The sequence below is a fragment of the Leptodactylus fuscus genome, chromosome 1 (assembly GCF_031893055.1).
Source record: "Leptodactylus fuscus isolate aLepFus1 chromosome 1, aLepFus1.hap2, whole genome shotgun sequence".
Classification (NCBI taxonomy): domain Eukaryota; kingdom Metazoa; phylum Chordata; class Amphibia; order Anura; family Leptodactylidae; genus Leptodactylus; species Leptodactylus fuscus.
Genome location: NC_134265.1, coordinates 63,167,535 through 63,181,740, shown reverse-complemented (window position 1 = coordinate 63,181,740; position 14,206 = coordinate 63,167,535). Strand labels below are relative to the sequence as shown.

At 41.2% G+C, this 14,206-nt stretch overlaps 1 protein-coding gene across 2 annotated transcripts in view; it reads right to left on the bottom strand.

The window, feature by feature from the left end:
• ADGRV1 (adhesion G protein-coupled receptor V1) overlaps positions 1-14,206 on the bottom strand; it is a 355,871-nt gene that overhangs the window by 301,718 nt on the left and 39,947 nt on the right. For both annotated transcript variants that reach the window (XM_075271519.1, XM_075271528.1), the window contains exons 7-11: positions 9,827-10,392; positions 7,761-8,025; positions 7,343-7,672; positions 4,306-4,482; positions 2,313-2,536 (exon numbers count right to left, since the gene is read on the bottom strand). In XM_075271519.1, coding sequence (XP_075127620.1) covers positions 2,313-2,536; positions 4,306-4,482; positions 7,343-7,672; positions 7,761-8,025; positions 9,827-10,392 — 1,562 coding nt within the window. The remainder of the gene's footprint in view (positions 1-2,312; positions 2,537-4,305; positions 4,483-7,342; positions 7,673-7,760; positions 8,026-9,826; positions 10,393-14,206) is intronic.

Genomic DNA, 14,206 nt, shown 5'->3' with positions numbered 1-14,206 from the left:
TGGAAGGAAGGTGAAGTGTTTGTTTTTACTTAATATTCTTTGCTCCTGAATAATATTTATACAGCAGTTACTTCCATGTAAACATCCTCTCCATGAAAGCAATATAAGATTGACTAAAATTCCCTGCAGTCTTCCAAAGTAGGTAATACTACGCTGTATCCATCAGTCAGCAATTGCTTCAATTAACCCCTTAAGGGTGAAGGCTAATTTGGGAGTTAGGACTGTGCATCCTTTTTCATATTTTCCATTTCCACCTTTCCAAAATGTATTTTTGTGTCGACATAACCATATGAGCGCTTATTCTTTGTGCGATTAGTTGTACCTTTAGTTTACACCATTTTGGGGTACACATAATGTTTTGATTAGCTTTTATATATTTTGGGGGGTTTGTGTGAAAAAACGGTACAGTTCTGTCGTTAACTTTGTAATTGGAATTACGGAAATATCATATTTATATCAGTTTTATTATGTTTTACCAATTTTACTAAGCCAGGTGCACATGACGATGTGCTGACCTGCAGCTGTGAATGAATGGCATGGGTGGCGCAAGTGGAACACATAGATGTCATCCGTGTGCCACCTGTGCACTTGCCATGCTTCCATGTGCCCTTTTATTCAATTAATAGGAGCTGCAGAAGCAGGGCCACAAAATCCACAGGAATAGGACACGTTCCAAATTTTTCGGCCTAAACTATCGGCAGGCACACGGTACCATGTAATTCATGACCATGTGTACAGGCCCATAAAATGAATGGGTCAGTGTGCTATCCAGAAAAAACCTGAATAGCACACTGATCATTAGTATGGTCGTGTGCAAGGGGGCTAAGGCTGCAGTTATAGTTTGGGGAGTTTTCTGGGTCTCCGTCCTATATTCCACTCAAAATATTTGGAAAGAAAAGCTGCAAGCATGCAGAACTTCTCTCCACTTTCGGGTAGAAACCCAACAGACCCCATTATAGTCTATTTGGTCCACTGGTTTCGAACGGTAACCACTTTTCAAGCGGATGTGGTTTTCATTTTTTGGGTCTCCAAGTGGATCCAATGAACAGAGACCTGAATGCTAGTGTGAACCTTGCATCAGGCTAGGTTCATATCTACGTTGAATTCTCTGTCACAGTGTCAAGAATCACCAAATGCATGCCCGACTTTTTCAAAAGTAAATAACATAAAAAGACCGTACAACAAATGGACACCCAATAGATCCTATTATAGTCAGTGGGGTCTCTGTTGGTGTCCACTATTTCAGTCCATTTGCCTGTTCTTCTGGTCCTCTGACAGACCAGAAGAATGACCACCTGTCCCTAATGTGGACCTAGTGTAAATGAAACACTATTTATCTTTTATACTTTTTTTCAAACTTTTTACACTTTTGTTCTAATTTTTTTTTTTCCTATTCCACAAGGTGACTGAACCTGGGATCTTTTGTATAACATGCCTCTGTACTGCCGTATACAGTGCATTATTTTGTACATGTGATAGGCCCAGGCCTATCACACAAGTATTGATGGCAGCTAGGAGGCCATTGATTGTCCTCCTGGCTGCTATGGTAACCCCTTAAAACCAAGCAATCTCACTTTAGGAGGGCGCCATGATTGCTATCGCATTTGAGGGTTTAATCTGCTGGGATAAGAGCAAAGTCCCAGGCCATGGCTTTATAATGCCGGCAGAACCCAGAAGCCATGTAACCAGGCACAGCTTCTGTGCCATACTATTATGGTGCTGACTGAGTTTTAACTATATCTTTGGCACAGCATAGTACAGAGCAAGGTAGGAAGGGGTTAATAAGAGCAAATTGTTGGGTCGTCCTTAACCCCTTAGTGACCTCCTTGTTGTGGACCTTTATGACCAAGAATCATAACCTTTCTTTATGGTTTCCATCAATGTATCTTGTTTTTTTCACAGGACATGTTGCCTGCATAAACCTTGATGTAAGTCAACTGCGACTTGCATTTGAAATGTCTGCGTTTTTCGTCTTTTTTTTTTTTTTTAATAATAATAATATCCTATCTTTTAAAGTAGTTGAGCAACACCATGTTGCAGACAAAACACATATTTTCTGCTTGTACAATCAAAGTTGCCGATTAGTCCTAACCTTACAGTCAAGCTAAGAAGCCCATTGAAGCCAAGTTCACGCTAGTGTTGGCCTATCCGATGTTCTGGTCCTTTGGAGGACCAGAACAATAGACATGTGGACTGCTGTAAATAGAGGTTACTCAATGAAGACCTAGTGTGATCAGGATAGTGTCTGTATAATATTGAATGAAGAGGTGAATATAAACTATACTAACTATTATTCAATAAAAACGGCATACCTGTCCAGCGATATAATCACGGTTTCATTGACTTCCGGTATATCATCTGCTTTGATGGTGATATTTATTTCTGTGCTATTTTGTCCAGATAAAAAAGTCACCGATCCATTAAAGGGACTTAAATCTTCAAGAGTGATGGAATTTTTATTGATGCCATAAGGTTTCAAAGTCCAATATACAACTGCATCATCGCCTGTTCCATCGCGGTGTAGTGCAATTGACACCTAAAAACAGTGTGAAATAAATAGAAATGTAAAAGTAGGTGGGTAATGTTTCTACATTACAATGGATAGAGGGATTTAACACCCTCCAGTCACAGTTTTTCTTCGATTTTCTTTTTCACTCCCAGCCTTCCAAAAGCCATAGCTTTTCTATTTTTTCATTCACAGCGTTGTATGAAGGCTTGCTTTCTGCTGAAAAAAATTGTACTTACTAATTTTTTCATTTAATAGTCTGTATTTTTGTATGATAAAAAAGGACGCTAAAAAGAAAATTCAGAATGGGGTGAAACTGGAAAAAAAAAAAAATGTATCTGCACCATTTTCTTCCGGGTTTTGTTTAAGGCGTTTACTGTGTGTTAAAAATGACATGCTCATTTTGTTCTGTGGTTCATTGCAAGTTTTTATTATGTTTTTATTCCTTTAATAAATTCTATGCAAATAAATGCTCAGGGTGGACAGGGGGAAGCCGTCCATTCACTGAAAGTAACTAATCAGATGCCATGGCCTCATCTGACCACAAAATCTGTGGGGTTGATAGTCTGTGATCACACTTGGCTCCGATCACATACACTGCTACCAGGTCTATGCTTTGTTAAACTCGACGCTTGCGGTACATGTACAGAAAATGTTGAGAAAAGGTTAAAGAATAGAGATGAGCGAACAGTAAAATGTTCGATATTCGATATTCATTTCGAGTAGCCGCTCAATATTCGACTACTCGAATCAAATATCGAATCCTATTATAGTCTATGTCGGGAAAATGTACGTTTCAGGGGTAGGCAACATTCGATCAAATTACACTTACCAAGTCCACGAGTGAGGGTCGGGCTGGATCCTCCGAGAAGTCTTCTTCGTGCAGCGTCCCCGCGGCATCTTCCAGCTCTGAATTCACTCTGCCAGGCATCAGGCCTGGGAAGACCCGACTGCGCATGCCCGTACTACAAGAAAATGGCCACTTACAGTCAAAGTGGCCATTTTCTTGTAGCGCGGGCATGCGCAGTCGGCTCTGCCCAGGCCCGATGCCTGTCAGAGTGAATTCAGAGCCGGAAGACGCCGCAGGGAAGCTGCACGGAGAGGACTTCTAAAGGTAGGAGAAGAACCAGCGTTGATTGGCCGACTGTATAGCATTCGGCCAATCAATGCTGGTTCTGCATCGAACTTTTCCATTCGAATAGTGAGTGGTACTCGATGAAGTACGAGTATTTCGAATACCGTAGTATTCAATCGAATACCTACTCAATCGAATACTACTCGCTCATCTCTATTAAAGAACACTAAAGAAGGGATCTCTGTGTCATGAACCAACTCCTCAATTCTTACTCATAAGAAAACAGGTTGCATTCACACCTGGAGGCTCCCTTATGGGCCACTGTCAGATATTCTGTTAAAAATGGTTTACAGAATACTCCATTCCATTATCCAGACCAGATTTTCTGTGATAAATTTACAGTTCCACCATATATTGTGCATATTGAAAAGACCATCCCTTTAGAAACTATATATCAATCCAAATGTTTGCGGTCATCTTAAAGAAATGTTATTGCAAGGAACAGCGGCGTAGCCGCAGGAGTGCAGCAGTAGCAGTCGCTAGCAGGTCCCTGGTCCTGTAGGGGCACATAACACATAAAATATACCACTCCTCTAGTCGAGAGCGCCTCCAGTACAGACTTAGCATCAGGTTGAGGAGCTACAAACTACACCTCTAGTAATACCAATTTATATAGCAGAGTGACGTATACTTTTCTACCTTCATATACTCATATTGTACTTACCTCACTATAGGAGACATTCTCTGGCTCAGACACAATTATTGGCAGATTACTTGTAAATCCAATTTCTCCATTTGCAATGTCAGGAGTAACTTTCAATGAGATATTTTGCAGAGTCCCAAGTCTTGGGCTTAATGGTGGCACTAGGGTGCTGGGTCTCAGCAATTCAACGGATTCTAGCTAAAATGAACAACAGCGATTCATTAAAATTGGAAAAATAGATAAAAGTACAAGAACAGCAAAATACAAAATTCCAAATAAATGGCATATTCAACCAATCAAAAAAAAGAAATCCTGGGAAGTAGTATTTTTGACATCACTTTTTATTGTTACTTTGAAGCATACCTGTCCTTACAAGTGACTTTTCAGATTTAGGTGTCATGAGTAAATACAAGAGGGATAACAGGATTTTTGACTTATGCAGGCTGGATTTCTCATTGTCAATTGTCACTCAGTAGGCAGAGACAGCGCACAAAGAGAAGAGGAAATATGGATCCTCTATTTTTCTGTCATCCAAAAAGCATCAGTAGCAGCAGCATGGAGGACATTATACAACAGTATTGTTCCTGTGAATCCAGCACTTGGGTGAGGTAAAACACTTACTATTAGCAACAGAGGTATCAGTGTTGATAAAATCAATAATCAATGTGTTTCTCTATTTGCATTTGCTCTTTCCCCCTTCACCACGATATAGGTAGAAGCTGTAACCTAATCACTCAGTGAGCCCATCTGTCTCATCTCCACCTCACTAAAGATGTTTGTCAACGAACTGTGTGAAATTATTAGCTTGGTAGACAGGAGAAGGGAAAGTAGTAGCTGATAAATGGAGATAAGTATATAAGTATAACAAATTTTGTAAGGGTCCAATCACAAGGAGGAAAATGGTGATGAATTTGGTGTGGAATTTCAGCGCAGAAAAAAAAGCCTCCCATTGACTTCAATGGGTTCCTTTTTCTGCTAGCAGTGAATGGACCCTAATTTGTGTAATCTGTGGCCTTGTAAGGAGTGGTGCAGCCCCCTCTTTGTTGTATGGTTTGGTGGAGGTTCTGAATTCCACACCAAGTATAAAAGGAAGCTGAGGTGGGTCAGTAGCCTTGAGCAAAATATTGCCATAACCATGGGCAGGTGGCTGCAAACTAAATACTGGTGTCCCAATGCAGACCTTGAGGTCCTGGAGTATGATGTGGACCTGAACCTGAACTGAGACACCTCTGTGTGCAGGGAAGTGAAACCAAAAGGCAAGAACCACCAATGGGTTGAATTAGAGCAACCTGACTGTGCCTTTGCTCTGTAAAGAAAAAAAAAACCTGTATCGCTATGAAATGAACCTACGCTGTGTTTCCCTTGTGGCTGGGCATTTTTACAGTATGTTGATGTACTGTAATAAAGTGCACGTAGTGGCTTAGTTATAGTATAAAGCTTTGTAATGTCACTAAGTCCTTCCATGGAATAATGTATGTGAGGAGTGACTGGACTGTAGAATGAATGAAGACTCGGTCCCTTTGTGTGCAATGTACAAATATATTGGAAGTTTTTCCAAATCTCTTGTTCTAAACCATGTAGCACAACAAAAGTCTGGGCTTTTCTTGTTAACGCTTTGGCTGTGTTTTTCTGTACACTGATCTTTTGGCTCATTTCTCCAAGAAAAAGGGTTTCGTGCAAAAAGAAATCTTTTAATATAAAGCAGTGGGTCACAGTTTTTTCCTTTATAAGCAAAAGTAAAGCTTTTCTGGGAGGCCAGCCAGCCACCTACTTTAAGACGCACACAAGACACAGATTTAGATGATTCCAACAAGCTCTTCTGCGAAAGGGGGTTTTATTATGTAATTTTTACAGTGCTAGGCTGCTTCTTTGGTGCTGTATATTATTGTCTTTTTATTAAAAACCACAGCTACCAAACAAAAAAAAAGGTTCTTCTTTTTACTACAGCTGAATGGTATTCATGGGAGAACATGCTGTATTTCAGAACTGGTCACTTTCTCTATGGGATGTACCTTTTGTGAAGTATAATATACTGGTAAAAATATGCCACATGCCACACAGACCATGCTGATCCTTTCTTTTCAGGGGACACTGACAGCTGGCATGCGGATATTGCAGAATATTATAAATATTACCTCCTATGAAAGGTATGCCCATTAGATCTACTACAGAAGAAAATTGACGCTACGAAGATACTTATAGGTAGATATTTTTCATAATCAATGTCTACCATATCAAACAGGTTGTCCAAAATTTTATAAACAGAAGGAAATGGTGTAAAATAAAAAAATAATCATTAATCTGGCTCTGCAGTGATGATGTCAAATATATCATCCATGTCACCACTGCAACCAAACACTGCCTTCAGCAATGTTCCTTATATATAACAGCATGTGACACGTGAGGCCAGATGGACTGAGGTCATCACTTGCAAGAGAATGTGACTTCAACAGAGCAGTAGTGGCAGCCCTGGACCGGGGGGGAATTAGTATGACTTTTTTTTTTGGTTTTACTTCTATTTTTTTTTTTTTTTTTGTGGTAAGTGAATGCAGCCATGTTCTCCCCAGTTCTGCAGATCCGGTTGTTAAAACTGGATCAGATAACTAGGGGGAAGCGGCGCCACCGACCTAGTTCTGCTACTGGTAGAGCAGGAAGCAACAGGTTTCCTGCTCTACCAAACTCAGACTTCTAGGTCACAAGCCACAGGCACCAGGCGTCAATACTTTAGTAGGTCAGATTTTTCAGTTTTCCTTCGCAGACTTTCTGTTACAATTATATTTATGGAAAAGCCACTGGCTTTTCCGTAGATATACCTGACATGCTGCGATTTTCAAAACCGCTACGGTTTTATAATTCGCAGCGTGTCCGTGCTGCGATTTTTTCTGCAAAGTGGGGATGGGATTCTCATGAATCCCGTTCACATTGCAAGTACTGTAAAATGTCGTGATTTTTCCCGCTGCGTTTCCACCATGGCCGAATCGTGGCGTTTCCGGCCCGTGGGGCCCCAGCCTAAATAAGGTTTGTACATCCATTTTCATATATTTCAATGATACTCTACCTGTACAAGAAAATGAGCTCCATTCTGTAGAAACGCATCATTCCTTATTGATAATTTTACTGTAATAACTGCCTTTGACTCTGCAAAAATAATAACGTTCCTTGAAGAAACATTAAGGACTCCTTCTTTAGCTCTGATAGGGTCCACTGGTCCAGCCGGGATATACAGCGCATTATAAACTAATTTCACATCTCCTTTTGTTCCACCTTGTCTTACGAAACTCAAAGTTAACCATCGGCCTTCAGGAGTGCTCTCAATTTTCTGCTCTTGTATAGCATGAAATTGAATCAAGCCATATACATCATCACTGTCTTGGATGTAGAAGAGAAGCTGCAAAATAGTTAGATGGTCAGGCCAGCGAAAATACTAATTTATATGTGAATGAACTATAAGAATTATCATTTTTCAGGATACAAACCTCTGTTGGAGAGCCAAGTTCTGCCCCACCTTGAGCTGCCAAAATCTGTAATAGATATGCCTCAGCTTCTTCAGGCACATTATCTGATACAATTGTGAGGGGAACTGTGGCTGTCATCTGCCCCTGTGAAAACTGAAGTACTCCAGAATCTGGAAGGATGTCGGCAGTCACGGGTGAAGTATCAATGCTGTTACGCTTAATGACCCATCGTACTGAAACATTGCCGTGTGTCCCTCCGTTTCTTACTATGGTAATTCCATCATAACTATCCCAAAAAGTCAGAAAAAAAGTTTTAGCCAAATTGCATCTTCAATAATTTTAATATAACTAACATGCTTATTTCTTTACAGATCAATGCGTTGTATACCACGGTCCAGAAATTAAAAAACAAGAAAAAAAACAACAACAACAACATGAAATTAACATAAAAAATTACCTGTAGCACTGGAAACACTGTATAATATTATTTTCATTATTCACTTCATTATTTTAATCTGATTTGCGGAAACAAATTGCAACTTTTTATGCCAGCGTTTCCACAGGTATCATTGACATTCTGTGATTTACATATATGTTAATTTTTAATTTTAGCATTTTTGAAAGCGCAGTTTTTTGCTGCTGATTTTTTTCTACAATGTGTGGATGGGATTAACCAGAATCCCATTTATGTTGCAAGTACTGTAAAACATTGCGTTTCGGCCGCATCAATAACACTGCTTTTTTGCAATGTGGGGCTTCAGCCTTACACACGAGCTGAAAGTGCCTGAAGTCTATTTAAGTCTATGAGACTCTTCCAGTGGCGTAACTACCGGGGGAGCAGGGGTAACGACTGCCACAGGGCCCGGGACATTAGGGGCCCAGTGACAGCCACTACCGCTGCGTTTTCTTTCTTTTTTTTAATAGGCCGTTACCAGCTGGAGTTACTCCAGCCAGTAACGGGCCCTATTTACTTACCAGTCCTGGCAATGGCCGGGATCGGTAAGTGACGCCACTGGCCCCACAATCACCATTATTATACTCAGGGGGCTTTTCAGACCCCTAATATAATGATCGGAGGTCCAGAGGAGGTAATGTAACATATAAAACCATGTCACTTACCTCTCTGGGCAGGTTCAGGCCTAATTCTGCCCCTGATGTGACATCATTGAAGATGGCTGACACCACTGAGGACTGCAGGGGAGCCGGGGATAGGTAAGTAACATTGTTTTTTATGTTGGTATCCCCCCCTTCGATCTCCGATTATTATACCCCAGAGTATCATAATTGTTCATGGGTGTCCACAATGGGACATAATAGTTTGTGTAGGGGCCATAATACTGTGTGTAGGGGTCACTATGGAGCATAATACTGTGTGTAGGGGTCACTATGAGGCATCATATTGTGTGCAGGGGCCACTATGGGGCATAATAATGTGTACAGGGGCCACTATGGGGCATAATAGTATGTGCACGGGTCACTATGGGGCATAATAGTGTGTGCAGGGGCCACTATGGGGCATAATAGTACGTGCAGGGGTCACAATGGGGCATAATAATATGTCCAGGGGCCACTATGGGGCATAATAGAGAGCGCAGGAATGTACGGGGGATGGATTCGGTCAGGGTCTTCGGTGGGCGCCAGTCGGAGGAGGGCCCCATGTCAAAAGTTCGCTACGGGGCCCCGCCATTCCTAGTTACTTTAATCCATAATACCACAACATACGCAGTGAGCTATAGTCTTCCTATTTGGCATTTACATTCCTAGTTATGCCACTGCTCTCTTCTATCCAGAGGAAACAGAATCAGCGGCATCAAAAATATTGAGCAGTAACTGACATAAAAGGTGTATTTAAAGGGTTAATGACATTACATTTAAGGCCTAAGCTTAAGGTACACCATAAATTTTAGATTGACGGAGAGTCTAACAGTCGCAACCTCAATGATCTAAAATTCATGGCTTATCCCACTGAATGATGGACTTAAAAATGATAATATTATGGGGGCAAACATTCATCAGTGCCATTATTTTCAATAGAAGATAAAAAAGCATGTTGTATGTTAAGAAAAAGATGGAAAAAAAAACCATACCTTGATACTTTATCTTCATCAATAGTTACTATCTGTGCAAGAATGGCACTGTTAATAGACAAAACTCCATAGGGTTTATCATTAGGTTCAATGGTGATGTAGACCATATTTGGATATTGTAAGACGGCATCACCTAGTAGCGATTCCTCCTGTAATACAATCTGAAAGGACTCTGCTATTTCTGGGATTGCATCATCAATAATCTTAAATTTTAGTAGAATTTCCTGAACCTTTGGAGGAAATATAATGGTATTGTTTGGCTGAAGGTCTATGAAGTCATCTCTGAGCTGTGCGCTAGATGTTGAGTTCCCAGTAATGATTCTGTATTTGATGGAGACTTCAGAGTCATCAGAACCAACTTCGACATCAGCAAGAGTCTTTCCTCGGATCACAGGGACAATGATCACGTCTTCTGTCTCGGGCACCATGTAAGAGCTCTGACTGAATCGCAACGGGCTATCATTTTTCTTTATATTTATCTGCAGTGTGCTCTTTGAAGTGTTGATCTCTGCGCCGCCATATACATTTGTAAGTTTCAAAGTAAAATTTTCATCATTTTCAGGGATCTATAAAATAAAGAAAACAATTGATATGTCCTATTTTATGCATGTTTTACACATTTTCTATGTAACTTTTGAAATTCAATGAGTAGTCAAGTAAAATGTATCTTAATGATCATCAGTCATAAAACCATCTCCCCATACACTGAAACCTCTTTAAGGCCGGGACCCCATGTAGCATAAACGCTGCAGTGTTTTACAGTCCCTGCAAAGTGGATGGTATTCTGGCTAATCCCATCCACACATTGAAGAAAATATTCTCCAGCGGAAATGCTGTGATTTGAAAAATGTTTCCGTTTTTGCAAATTGCAGTATGTCCATAATATCTAAACTCTGTGGACTTTGTGCAAAAAAAATGGTGGTAAAAAACCACAATGCATTTTCACCACGTTTTTTCCCACAGCGCTTTTTGGCTGCGCCCACTTCATTGGATGTTAGCCTAAAAGACCACCTTATTGAGAAGACCACCCCCTTACTTTGACCACTTTTTCTGTGACACTTTCATCATTCCATAGTAATCATCTTCTTTTAGAAGACCACACCCCAAAAAGACCAATTTTAATGCAATTACAAGTTGTTGTTTGAGGTGAAGGCCCCACTTAGTGAGCCGAAGCATGGTGCAGAAAAGACTGCATTACGTTTTTTTCCACAGCATTTTTCAAAGAAGGTCTGCAGAGTTTTCCTCTGAGGATTTCCTTCCTCTACTATACCTATATGGAAACCACCACTGTTACTGCGAATTACAAAAACACGAAGCCTCAAAGAGGCTTCACTGTATATTATGAGACTGTGTTCACATTTGTATTAAAGACTTTGTTTAGTAGTCTCCGCTGCAGATCCAGTCAAGAACACCAGACAAAGGAGCTCAGCATGCTGCACTATTTTGTCCAGTAAAAATCTGAACCCTATGATGGAAACGCAATGGATCCCAATATAGGTAATAGAATCTGTCAGGTGCTGTTGGTGTATATGATGTCCCACTAGTTTTGGAAATCACTAGTGCAGATGAAGATTTCTTTACAAATGTATCAAAGCTGGTTGGATAGTGAATGGTCTATGCAAAATTTCCCACCTGTATGCGGATGACTGCTTTAAATCCTTTTCCATGCTACGGGAGGAGTTTGACCTCCCCCATAGGGATTTCTTTAAATATTTACAAATCAGGCACCTTTTTCAAACCTACGGAGCGACGAGACTCGTTTTCCCCAGGCTTGCCTTGAGGTTGTGGAGACAGTCCGCCCCTGTCAAGGGTGGCATTTCAGCTTTTTATGTTTTTCTCTCTACCCCCTCTGAACAGGTTAAACCTCTTTGCCTTTCAAGATGGGAAGCGGACCTTGCTAAATCTATCTCCCTGCCTGAGTAGTACGAAGCCTGTGGGTTTGTGAAACATGTTTCAAAAGGAGCGGCCCATTGGGAGACAGCCCAAAAAATCCTGCTCTGCTGGTGCAGAACCCCTAGCCAATTGGGCCATATTGATGCCTCCCTCCTGAAATCTGTTGGTGAGGCTGTGGGCAGGTTGGCACCCTCCTACATATGTGGTGGGAATGCCCCTCGGTCCAAGCCTTTTGGATAGCGGTCTTCCAATTTATTTCCTCTATGGCTGGTCTCACTATACCTCCCTCCCCGAGCCTGGCACTCTGCTTTTTGGACACTGAGTCTTTTCCTACAGGTATGCAGGTGGTACTGGGCCAAATAATTTTAGCAGCCAGATCCATGATTGTGAGGCAATGGAAATTTGCGCCCTGCTTGACGGTAGGCACACTAATTCACCACGTAAACTTGGCCTTTACCCTGGAGCAGATGCTGGCCTCCAAAAATCATACCTTCTCTAGCTCTTGATCCAGATGGGCTCTTTGGTCCTCCTTTATGGAGAACAAGAAGGGTGCCCTAGCCCAGGACCCATGTCCTCCCCATGACACCACTCCCAGAAGTGCTTCGCACGCTGGTTAATTATTACCCTAATAGTAGCAAGTGTTTGCTTACTCCTCTGTGCGTTGCTTGTCATGCCAAATTTAGAATGGTATCACCTTGTCCCAAGTACGCGGTACCTTACATACATACAGAGTCACTGGTTTACTTATGTTATTTGTGTGTTTCGGTTTTTCGTTTCTTTCCGTACATCCTATACCCTTTCTGTCCCGTTTCTCTCCGTCCCCCTTCCCTGTTCCGAGCCCTGTCCTAGGCTTGACTCCATCTGACATTGGACGACGTTCGTGAATCAATACAGTCGCTATTTTCATACATTGTACGTAATGCGTACTCTTTTTTTTATGTTATTCTGACAGCTGGTCGTGAATTTGCTCTCTGTTCTTTTCTTTTGTATAGTCTGACCGGGCCACTGTTTCTGTACCCTTGTTTTGCTGTTGGACTTTGTACGTTGAAAATTTTTTCTCAATAAAAATCTAATTTAAAATACAAATGTATCAAAGCAACAAAGACTTCCCTCAGTTAGCAGATGTTATGTATAAGACACGATTCACAACCTGTATCTCACGTACATGCTAATGTACACAGGGTTTAATGGACAAACAAGTACCAAGAGAGTCGCCCCGATGGTAGATAGCCATGGTAGAAACAGAAAAGGTGCGAGCTGAAACCAGAACATTTTAATAAATTGGAAAATTAAGAAATGGGTATTCTGAAACAAAGGAAGTAAGAATATTGAGGAATGTGCTGTAAATGGAGGAGTGAAGGCAGCTGTATTGTGGATGAATGAATATTCATGTGAGGGATATCAATGACATTAGGGAGATCATGAATAAAACAAGAATCTAATGAATGTCATTGTGGGAATATCTCAGTAATGTCTTTGGTTATTAACAAATCAAGCATGCGGAATGGGTGTACGCATTGTGCCTAGACGTGTCTACTCTGAGACTTCAGATTTCAATAGAAAATGAGGAATGAGATTTTTCAATGTTTGTTTCACTTGTTACTGTTATGTAGTTACATATCTCTATTGTATTCACCTATTAACAGATGACAAAGGGTTCTATCCTGGAACAACTGATTAAATGGTACTGCATATATACTACTGCTGTTACTATAAAGAATAGAGATGAGCAAAGAGTAAAATGTTTGAGGTTCGATATTCGTTTCAAGTATCCCCTCAATATTTGACTACTCGAATCGAATAGCGAACCCTATTATAGTCTATGGGGGGAAAATACTGATTTCAGGGGTAGGCAACGTTCGATCAAATTATACTTACCAAGTCCACGAGTGAGGGTTGGGCTGGATCCTCCGAGAAGTCTTCTCCGTGCAGCGTCCCCGCGGCGTCTTACGGCTCTGAATTCACTCTGCCAGGCATCTGGCCTGGGCAGAGCCGACTGCGCATGCCCGCACTACAAGCGGACATGCGCAGTCGGCTCTGCCCAGGCCCGATGCTTGGCAGAGTGAATTCAGAGGCAGAAGACGCCGCGGGGAAGCTGCACGGAGAAGACTTCTAAAGGTAGGAGACGAACCAGCGTTGATTGGCTGACTGTATAGCATTCAGCCAATCAATGCTGGTTCTGCATCGAACTTTTACATTCGAGCAGCGAGTGGTACTCGATCGAGTACGAGTATTTCGAATACCGTAGTATTCGATCGAATACCTACTCAATCGAGTACTACTCGCTCATCTCTAATAAAGAACCCTTCCCGATGATGGAATGATGATGATGGTCACATATAAACCATGATCTTCAGTCTGCTGTACAGAGCTTGGAATGAACAATTCATGTGGCAAGTGAATAAGATTTTGTTTAATTACATTCCCACTTTGTGGAAAAAAGCTGCAGAAAAACGGTTTACAAAAACACAGTATGTTAATCTTACT